Source organism: Elaeis guineensis, chromosome 7 (assembly GCF_000442705.2).
Source record: "Elaeis guineensis isolate ETL-2024a chromosome 7, EG11, whole genome shotgun sequence".
In the NCBI taxonomy this organism is placed as follows: domain Eukaryota; kingdom Viridiplantae; phylum Streptophyta; class Magnoliopsida; order Arecales; family Arecaceae; genus Elaeis; species Elaeis guineensis.
In genome coordinates, this window is record NC_025999.2 from 104,191,239 (window position 1) to 104,201,819 (window position 10,581).

At 40.1% G+C, this 10,581-nt stretch overlaps 1 protein-coding gene across 1 annotated transcript; it reads left to right on the forward strand.

Annotated features, from left to right (window-relative positions):
- The first annotated feature begins 231 nt into the window (after positions 1–231).
- LOC140859389 (uncharacterized) lies at positions 232–9,994 on the forward strand. The gene is made up of 8 exons (XM_073261039.1): positions 232–571; positions 3,492–3,782; positions 3,983–4,052; positions 4,281–4,336; positions 4,456–4,573; positions 9,040–9,209; positions 9,296–9,373; positions 9,456–9,994. Exons 1-8 carry the CDS (start codon positions 232–234, stop codon positions 9,512–9,514), a joined length of 1,182 nt encoding a protein of 393 aa, XP_073117140.1. The 3' UTR covers positions 9,515–9,994.
- Positions 9,995–10,581: the final 587 nt, after the last annotated feature.

Here is a 10,581-nt window from a genome sequence, read left to right on the forward strand (position 1 = left end):
TAACCATCATTGCTGAAAAAATTCGGGGGTGGAACCCCCCGACGAGCTCGAAGGAGAGACAGAAAGTATCCGCGATCGTTTCTCCTTCCTAACACTATGTAAATGGGAAGGAGAGGGGGAACGCCGTGAATGATGGGTAGCACGATGAGAGTGTCGAGAATGTGATTGTCCTTCTTGATGGGAGCGTCGAGATGATCGCTCCGAAGAGAAGAAAGGTGATCATCGCAGAGGATGGCGGCTGTGCCTGGATGGCACCAACTGTGTCACCGGTTGCTCTGCTGGCGACTGCTGCTGCTGCTGAGTTTATTGATGTTGGAGCTTTTGACTACCTCCATCAAAACGTTCATCTGGTGCACTAGTGCAGCAATCTCTGTATCCATGGTGACCACAGGATGCGAGGAACTAGACTCTGCTATCGGAGGTGGGGGAGGAGCATCTTTTCGGTGGGAAGAGTGCCTCATCGATCCAGATGAATGCCAGGCTCTGATTTTCGGCATGGTTGATTGTAGTTCTTTGCCCCTACCTGGCGTGTCAATCTGTTGCGGCCAACTTCCTCGTCGTCTGTTCATCGGTGAAGAGCACCTGCAAACATGAATCCTCACAGATCGAAATTATGTTCGACGGAGATCCTCCAATGCTTAAGTCAGAGAGAAAATTAGTGAACAGTAGATTTGAATATTTAGAGTAGCAGAGCTTTGGCTTAGAATTATCTTATCGGTGCTGTTCACCTACCCTCCTTTTATAGATAATTTTGATGTAACTGTCGAACACGTGATCCTGCTTTTTATGGCATTAAATTATCAAGAAATTATTGTGGAGTTAGTGGGTCATTAATTTTTACTAATTATGATAACATGTAGTTGATAACCATTTACAACAGTTAGGATATGTTGGACAGATAAGCTGACTGTATGTTGGTCGGTAGCAATAAGTCGATAGAAGATCTGAATGACCATCGACTGATAACTCTGATATGCTGATGATCTTCGGTTGAAGGTTGATCAAGTCATTTGTTGTTAGTCGATAATAGCTGACTGTCGGTCAGTTGACCGACTATGAGTCGGTGTAGCGTGCTTGTGCGATCGATGTAGAGTCGGAGTCGGGGGTCGGCTGACTTATCCCAACATATATACACACACACACATAGATGGGTGTGTTTTCAAGTTTAGTTTCTTTTAGATGTTATAGAATTTATTATATTTTGGTGATATAGTTTTTTTTGAAAATCTAGAACTTATATTTTCGACATGATATTATTATAGCGTGACTTGTTGAGTCCTTTGGTATTAAAATTTATATATTTTATTTCTTATCTATTGCTATTATAATATTAATTATTAAATGTACGACGATATTGTAGAGTACTTATAAATAGTATATGTTTCAAATTCATATAACTTGCTTTTGAATAATAATTCAAATTACAGTCTAATGTATATAAAAGTCTCAAAATCCAATCCAATCCAATCCGAACTTTTCAAACTGAATTGGATTGGATTAGTAGAATATTTGATTTGATTTTGGAGCCAAGTTTTCAAATCTAAAATATTTCGGATTGGAGTTAGATTTAGGTATAATCCAATCCAATCCAGTCTATTTATGCCTCGATCATTCGATTTGGTTGGCAATTATGGGAAAGGTATGGCCTAAATCATGCATATGAATAAAGAATGACTCCATCGGGCTGCATGTGAAGGGTCAAATAATCATTAAAAGCTTGTTTGGATGATTGGGCCGAAAAATCCTATGGGATTTGCAGCCCAAGCATTAGAAATAATGGATTATAAGCAAGTCAGGTCATTTATTTATGAGTATCCAGAATTACTTTTTGAATGGGCTAGTTTGGATCCCATAAGGAGAAAAAAATGACTTGCTGAGGTTATTTTTTTCCCCTACGGGATTCGGGACAGCCCACTCAAAAATGATCCTAGATACTTATAAATATAGAACCTAGCTTATTTATAATCTAATATTTTTTATAGTTGGATTACGAATCCCATAGAATTTTGAATCCAATCATCCAAACAGATCCTAAACAAATAATTACACGAAAGAGGATTTAGATTCATCACATTCAAAAAAAAATACGCATTGATATTTTGGTAATTAACCAATTAACTCTAAAAACTTCAGCTATTAGACCTAAACATGGATAACCAAATCTGGATGTTTATTCATAAATGCAACAAAACCTAATAATTCTTCTTTATCCAGCTGACACGGCTTATTAATCGAAACAAGCGGGATGAGATCATGTGTTTCTTCCTCTTCGTCTTCTTTTAAATCATAATTTGATCTAGTTGCACCATCTGGGTCAACGTTGAATGACTCCTGCATGGACCAGCATTTGTTGAAGAAGACTGTACATGATCTTTTCATTAGAGCCTACATGTAGATGTCGGGAAATCTTATGGTCCCCGAGGTTTTCTTTTGAAAGTTGCGAGGGAAAAGCGATAGAAAGGAAAGCTATTTAATCAGAAGAGCCTCGTGATGACACTACTAATCTTTCGCAACTGAATATTTATTCTTCAAAACTATATCACCAATAGACCTGTCTTTCCGGACCAAGTATTTTCATCATAGTTTTTCAGAAAACAACCCAGCATACAAGCACGCTCTCATAATATTTATATAAACATAGAACAAAACATGTGAATAAGTAAATTTTATCAAAAAAAAGTGTCCAATACACTATATCATGATCATCTTATTCAACCAATATGTTCATTTTATTTCAGAGATAAAAGGATACATATATATCATCTGTCACAAGAAAGTGGGAATATAAGAGATGGGCCGGTTCTTGACCTAGCGTACCTACATGTCTAAATTGTTGATAAAACGAGTTAGTTCTATGACCGTGATGGTCCTGTATTGTTTGTTTTCACTCGTATACGAGTCATGTATCCAGGCTGCTGCAAGCACAAGCACAGCTACAAACTTTCTGCTACTCGTCAGTATGATGTTAAAGAATCACTGAATTAGTGCCTTTTTTTATGGAATAAAGAGGAAGTCGATCACTTCACCCCAGCGACAGAAGGTCCAGTTAGTTCTACTTTGGGCCAGCGACAGAAGGTGTGGCCGAGACTAAGATCGTGTGCAATTCTTTATGCACCATGTATGTGGTACAGAGAAATACGCATCACGGATCACGCACAGAATCAATAAGATAGTGAAAAAAAAAAAATCAGATCTTATGAGTGATCCAACCATCATATATGGTGCATAATTTTATGCACCACATGCGGTGCATAAAAAATTTTATATAAAAATCTATGCTTATGGTGATATGCATCATCTTGATTTAGACATAAAATTGATGAAAAAAATTATTTTTTGTTGCATCGTGTTCTGATTTCATGCGTGAGCGCACAAAGAATCTCTTCTCGTCCATCTTCAACCGGGCCGGCACACCTGATGCAGCTGACGTCATTAAAATAATCATGCGAACCTTGCATGATTTAATTCTGTACCCCCTCGCGTCTCATCAGGAATATTTCTCAGAGATATTGTACGGCTGGAGTTTGATTTTGGGCGAGAGCGGGATTGGATCAAACGGCGGGGAGAACCGCGACATGCTAAACCGAACGCTTCAGAGGGTAGCGTTAGATTGAAGCGAGGCCCGCCCTGTATATACCTCCCAACCCTCGATCCTTCTTTCTCTTCTTCTCCGACACTCCCGCGCGGTGAACCAGAGCACCGAGAGAAGAAAAACCTCCACCCACCCTTGTTGGAATCCTTCGAAGCCTTCGAGTCTTTGGAGGAGATCAGAAACAAAGATGGTATTTCTCTTTTCTAATCTCTTCTATTACATTCTTTTTCTAGGTTTTAGGGATCTCTCTCGGGTCAGTATGAGGGATTTAGTCGTCATATTGGCGTGCGTGCCATCTCTTTTTCGTGGATGGATTCTTAGGGTCGCTTCCAATCTTTGATCTCTTCTTCTTCTTGCCTTGCGTTCTTATATCCTTTGTGTGTGTTGCAGGTGCTTCCGAAGCAGAAGACGCAGGATTACCCTTACTTCAAGCTCCTAATCGTTGGGGACCGTGGGACAGGTGACGCTTCATTCTTTTTATTTCCTTTTTACTTATTTTTCTTTATTACCTCTTCCTCTACTGCCATCTTCTTTCCATTGATCTATTTATGTGATAAAACTTCTTTGTCTTGACTCTTTCTTAATCCTTTGTCTATATGGTAATGTTTCTTCTTTTTTTCCCGGCTGATTGATCGGACAAGAAGGAACTGTTTTTTAAGAAGCCCCGTAATCTGCCAATATGCTGCAGGGAATACGACCGTCGTCAAGAGGCGTCTTACCGGGAATTTGAGAAGAAATACGAACGTAGATTTATGATACCCCAAGAAATATAAGTTCTTGTTTTATTACTACTAGCACTACTACTAGTGTTATTATCGTTGTCATTATCATTTAATTTGATGGAGTTATTGGCTTCTCTGAAGCTCCTATTGTTGTCGAAGTCCATCCCTTGGATTTCCACACCAACTGCAGGAAGATCCGGTTCTACCGCTGGGATACTGCGGGACAGGCGAAGTTTGGTGGGCTAAGGAATGGATATTGGTCAGTCATTGCTGCTGATCTTGTTTTACTTTTTTATATTTTCTTGTTCTTCCCTGTAGTTTCACTCTAGGTATACTTTGTCTTGTTTTTTTTTTTTTTTTTCTCTATATTTGTTGCCGTGGATGTGGGTTTTGTTAACATTGTAGTTTTTGTGTGAGGGGGTTGTATTCCTTTTCCCCCTAGAGTCTGCTTTACTATGAATGTGCTGCATTCTGGGCTATATTGATTTTTCATATAGAATTTATGTGGTCTCATAATTTAGATATGGTTATTTGTTGGATGCAGTATCAGACATTTTGTGAAATTTGCTTCGTCCGTGGACTGGAGTACTTAGTGGTTAAATTTGGTTCTATACTTTTGCGATTTATGAGTCTGATGTGCTTCATTATCATGAAAAGCATATGTCATGATGTAGGTTTGTCATGAACTTTCATATGCACTGCATGCTGGATCATGACCATTGTCATTGCATCTTGGTGGTGGACCATTTCTGCATTGCACATTTGACCAGATGTCTACTAGCAAGTTATTTGATGCATATATTTCATTCTCTATAATATCAGGCACAGAGATTTTCTTATAATTTCAAATATCACTTAATACCTTAAGTAGTTTAATGTTGGAAATCTGCTGTTGCTAAATCTTAATATGAATTAGAGTCTATTTTGATTATGCATTGATCTTGGGTTTTCATTTGCAAGCACCAATTGTTATTCAGTTTTAGGTTTTCACAGATTTGCAAAACCAGCAATTTCCTATTTGACAAAATGGATGTCCAGTGTCTACCAGCTGTCATTACTCAGTCAACTGACTGTGGCTTTTGCAACCATTTGCTACTTCTAAATGAAAAAGGAAAATGTTATTTTGCTGCTGATGATACAAAATATACTTGATACTTTATGATGGTTGCAACTACCATTTCAAGGTCTGAATTTTATGGATGTTCCTATGAATCATCATGTTAAGTTTATCAATGAGTTGCTGTTGGATGCATTTGTTTGCTTAACTTCCATTTTTAAATAGTTCTTTGAGTGTGTGGCCCATCTGTTCTTGCTAGTTTACTGTTCCCATGCAGTTGTTCAAGTAAAAAGGAGTGTGGTATAATTATGGCATCTAGCTCTTTATCTGGTTCAAAGTCTCTAGCAGTCTTTTTCAATATTACTGCTTTTATTTAAGCATGCCATGCTTGCTATTGCTTACCAGGAATTGCTTGTGTCAGGATGCTTTTAGTGGAACTGGCTTACTAACTGAGATACCAAAATTTTTAGACATATATTGATCTTTGTAATTTTCATCTTGTTTCTTCTTTTAATGCACATATTTTGTAATGTACCGTGCAAACTAGCTTACATAGACAGCATTTTGATTAAAATTAAGAAATGCTAGTGAAAGTAAGAAAAATTGAGAAAGGCGAGTGCCATATATGGCAGCAACCAATGGAAAGCCCATTACATCCACACTACAAGTGTCACTCTCTCTCCATAATTATGATAATGTGCATATTTGTCCAGATGAACCTCAAAGGCTGTGAATTGTCTTCCTTCTAAAATACACATACACATGACTCATATTATGTTATGTTTACAAACTTGGTAAATTTTTTTAAGGATGGCTGTTGGCACCTAATTTGGCCAGTCTGTGTCGGCCAAGCCCACTTAAACATTAAGATTTATTTTCTCCTTTCTTTTCTTATATGAGCCCCATATGGTAATGGGGTAAAGCAGCGAAGATTACCACCGACCCAGATAGGTGTATTCTAAGATTTTCTGTACCGGACTGAACCGGCTGGTACACCCCGTACCGAGCCGGATCGGCGGAGAACCGGCATGGTTCGGCCGGCGAAGACGGTATTCTGAAGGAGGGAGAGGGAAAGAGAGGAAGAGAGAAAGAGTGAGGAGGAGAGGGACAGAGAAGAGACACCTCTGGAGGTCGGCGGTGGCCCGCTGTGGCCATCGAAGGGCCGCGGAAGCCTCCGCGGCTCGACCGTTGTCCGATAGGACTTTAACGAGCAAGAAAGAGAGAGAGGGAGCACTGAAGGGAGGCAGAGCTTACGGAGGGGTCGCCGGACTTTTTGCGGTGGCCGCCGTGGCCACCAAACGGTGAAAACCATGCGAACGGAGCCGCGACTGCAGAATAGGGGCGACTATGTTCCTTCATTGCATTTTTTAAAAACGACGATGAATAGTAAAATCGGCAAACTCATCGCCGGCTTCATTTTTTGATTTTTTTTTTAAAAAAAGTCAGAAATAGTAAAGCCGGCAAATCAATTACCGGATTCACGATTTTCTGACTTTTTTTAGAAAAAGACCGTGAAACAGGGGCATTGTGGAGTGCGTCATGTGCGTGGAGTGTGCCGTCCGGCGGCCACAACGGTCAGCCGGAGGCCATCTGGTGGCCTCTCCGAGGGCTTCCCCTTCCTCCTTTTCTTTCTCTGCCCCCTCTCCTTATTTCTCTCTCTTTCTCTCTTTTCCTCCTCTTGGTTTACTTCTTGGCTTGTGTCGGTTCGCGCGCGGTCCGATACGGTATGGACTAGTACCGATCCGTACCGTCGGCCGGCTGGCATGGATCCCAATTCCGGTTCTGGGAACCTTGGTGTATTCATTTTGGAATAACTTTTTTCTTTCTCCTTTTCTTCCTCTTCTTCCTTCTTCTTCTTCTTCAGACTAGTCTTCATCTTCTTGTTCTCCTCTGATTTTTTCTTCCTCTTCTTTCACTGCTGTTCCTTCTTCCTCTAGCCATGCGGCCCCTGTTTTCCATTTTCCTCCTTTGTTCTGCTTGCTAGCCTCTGTTATGCTTGCCTCCTTCTCTTTTTCCTTCTTTCCTTTTTCTTCAACAGTGTTTGCTGTGTCCCTCCACATTGTTTGGTGCTACTTTCCTGCCCCATAACTCTCATTGTCCTCCTTCTCCTTTCTGGGTGCTGGCTGCTGCAGTGTGAGCAATGCTGTAGCTGCTCTTCTTGTTCTTGTGGAATTTGATCTCTTGAGTTAAGTGTGAAAAATAGGTTTAATGATGCCATAATGATGAAAAAGGAGTATGTATATGCTATATGCACATGCTGATTTATGTGTCATTAAAGGTAGGGAGCCCACCATCTGGCTTCAGTTAGGAAGTACCTTGAATTTATTTTATAGTTCACAATTTTGAGTTTCAGATAGTAACTTGTATGTTATTGTATTAGGAGGTCACCTCATCTGACAACCTTTACCCAATTGAATGTTTTATTCTTACAAAAATAATATCAATAATTTCATGAATGTTCAAAATGTGAATTCAAACATGCAGGCTACTTCTAATATTCTTTTGCTAACTGTTATTTGTGCTTGTACTAATTATTTGCATCCTGCTGTCTGCCCTGTTAATATTGTGCACATGGATGCAATAGCAAATGTTTTGGTTCCTGGATCTTGCTTCTCACAATATCCACAATGTCATATGATTCTATTGTTATGTTAGTAGATGTGAAGAAAACTTGACTTTACATGCATGCCTTTGTGATTTCAGTGTTGATTCGTGGCGTGACAGTCTCTTTCGGCATTTTGCGTCTGAAACAATTTCTGCCTCTTGGAGTGAGATCCTAATAATCATATGAGAGTGGTGGCACCTGCATTGCAATTGCTATTTTGCTGCTTATGTGCTGCTGAACTAGATGTACATTCTACATGGGGGCTTGAAATAAGTAACCTGCCATGTACATGTGCATGTATGCATTTATATTTTTACCAATTTATCTACCTTTATATTATTATTGATTATAGATTAAAGTCTTTGAATTTGCTGATAACAATGTAGAATTTATGGACTTTGTGATCAGTCCTCTGGGAAGCTTTATAATTTTTGTTGTCAGTTAGTCTTTTAAGTGACTTGTCAATCCTCTCTCTGTTTTGTATGTTCAATATCTATCGTGAGATTTTGTTTGACTGGAACGATAGTGACTACATTCTGCTTTGGACATGACATGTTGCTTGTTTTTCTACTCCAGATAATTTGGATGCTTAGAATACAGCAGTTGCTTTGCCTATTTCATCCGAATTATCGGTGTCTTGTTGATTGATATTTTTTGTTTTTTAGTTCCTAGACCTGGTATGTTGTTGAGCTTTTGCTGACAAAACTCTATGTAGTACCTGTGTTTGAGACTCTGGCCTTTTCATTTTCCTCTGTTGGTTTATTGGCTGATCAAGAGAATTACTGCTGCTCTCTACTTCATATGTTGAATTGCATCGACCCCAGGTGTGCTGCTATAACTGTAACTGGCCATCATTCCGTTAACAGCATCCATGACCGGTGTGCAGTTATCATGTTTGATGTCACTGCAAGTTTTACATACAAAAATGTCCCCACATGCCATAGGGACCTCTGTCAGTTAGCTATGAAAAAATCTGCAACTATTTTTCTGTGCTCAGTATTTTTCTACCACTACTCTTGCCATGATTTTGTTGATTGATATATCTGGTTGTATTCATGGTTAGTGAGAATGTTCCTACTGTTCTCTGTGGAAACAAGGTTGATGTAAAAAACAGGCAGGTGAAAGCAAATGTGGTTACATTGCACAGGAAGAAGAATCTCCGGTACCATGAAATTTCTGCTGAGAGCAATTACAATTTTGAGAAGCCTTTTTCGTATCTGGCTAGAAAGCGCGGTAAGTGGTTCTTATTTTCTTACAGAACTTTATTTGAGTTAAATCCTTGGAATTGAGTTTAATATATGATAACTTGCCTTCTGCAGGGATCCAAATATTCATTTTGTCGAGTCACCGGCTCTCGCACCTCATGAAGTTCATATCAACCTTGCTGCACAATAACAGTAAGTGAAACAAAAACTTGACAGCATTGCTGAGATATACGAGTCACCTTGGTATCATATAATTTTTTGTTCTTTGTTCAAGGTATGGAACATAAACAGCTAAGGATGAGTCTTGGCGAAATGGTAAGATTGCTTTACTAGGTATCATGGATATGAAGTACGAAAATGCCTATCCGCATGGGAGGATAAGACTGTATGTATCCAACCATGCCCAGACTCCATAATGGTGGGAGCCTCATGGCATCCACGTGGCAAATGGTGACTGCATATATGGATCTGAAATACGAAAATGCCTCTGCACGGGAGGGTAAGACTGCATATATCCGACCATAACCAGACTCCATAATGGTGGGGCCCTCATGGCATCCACATGGCAAATGGAGATTATATGTTTATGTATGTATATATGTATGTATATGGAGGTAAGATTGTATACATCTGACCATACTCAGACCCGATAACGGTGGAGAGTTTTGTGGCATCCATGTGGTGACCGGTGAATGAAGAGTTTTGTATAAGCTGAGCCTCCATTTTAGATGTATGTAGATGTCAGGCTTTATTTTTATCCTTTGAGACTGGATTATTTCTACGGGTTTATTTTTGTCCCTTGGGACTGGCTTATTTTCGTGCATTAGCTAGGATTAGTCATCCAGATACGTGTTTCTATGCTATGCTGAATTTTTTCTATTCTTTGGATTATAAAATCCTGCTTGGCTGCTACAATGTGTGTGTTGACATTGATCAATTTGGTCCCTACGTGGCCCAAGGAATACAGCAGTAGCTAATCCGGAGGGTTAGCTGGCAGCCCACAATGGCGAGAGACCATTTATGATACCAAACTGGAGGCAATAGGTGAGGCCAACGCCAAGAAGCATACTTGGATGGCTTTTGATTCCTGACGGTCCCCATCAGGCTTTGGAACCGGTCAGGCTGCATAAGGTGAGGCTTCTTGCTTGTAGGCCCTGCAGATATCAGGAATGGCATTTGCTTCACCGCATTATCCGGCACGCCGCAAGGCGCGTCACCCCTGGGGCTTCTTATGCCGTACTCCGATAATGTGACGAGCTAGCCCATGGTCGGCCCTCCATGGCTTCGAATTTTGAATGGTGTCGAGAACTTCCACTAGGTTAGAGACTCCGCTCGTAGCCAGACCTCATCAGGTAAGACAGCTTGTCTATGGCACAGCGGCAGCTCAAAGTAGGGCCAGG

Coding starts and splice junctions, on each gene's coding strand:
- LOC140859389 (XM_073261039.1), top strand. CDS start 232: ATGGCGGCTGTGCCTGGATGGCACCAACTGTGTCACCGGTTGCTCTGC. Junction 572..3,491: donor TCCTCGTCGTCTGTTCATCG/GTGAAGAGCACC, acceptor GCGTCTCATCAG/GAATATTTCTCAGAGATATT. Junction 9,210..9,295: donor GTATCTGGCTAGAAAGCGCG/GTAAGTGGTTCT, acceptor TGCCTTCTGCAG/GGATCCAAATATTCATTTTG.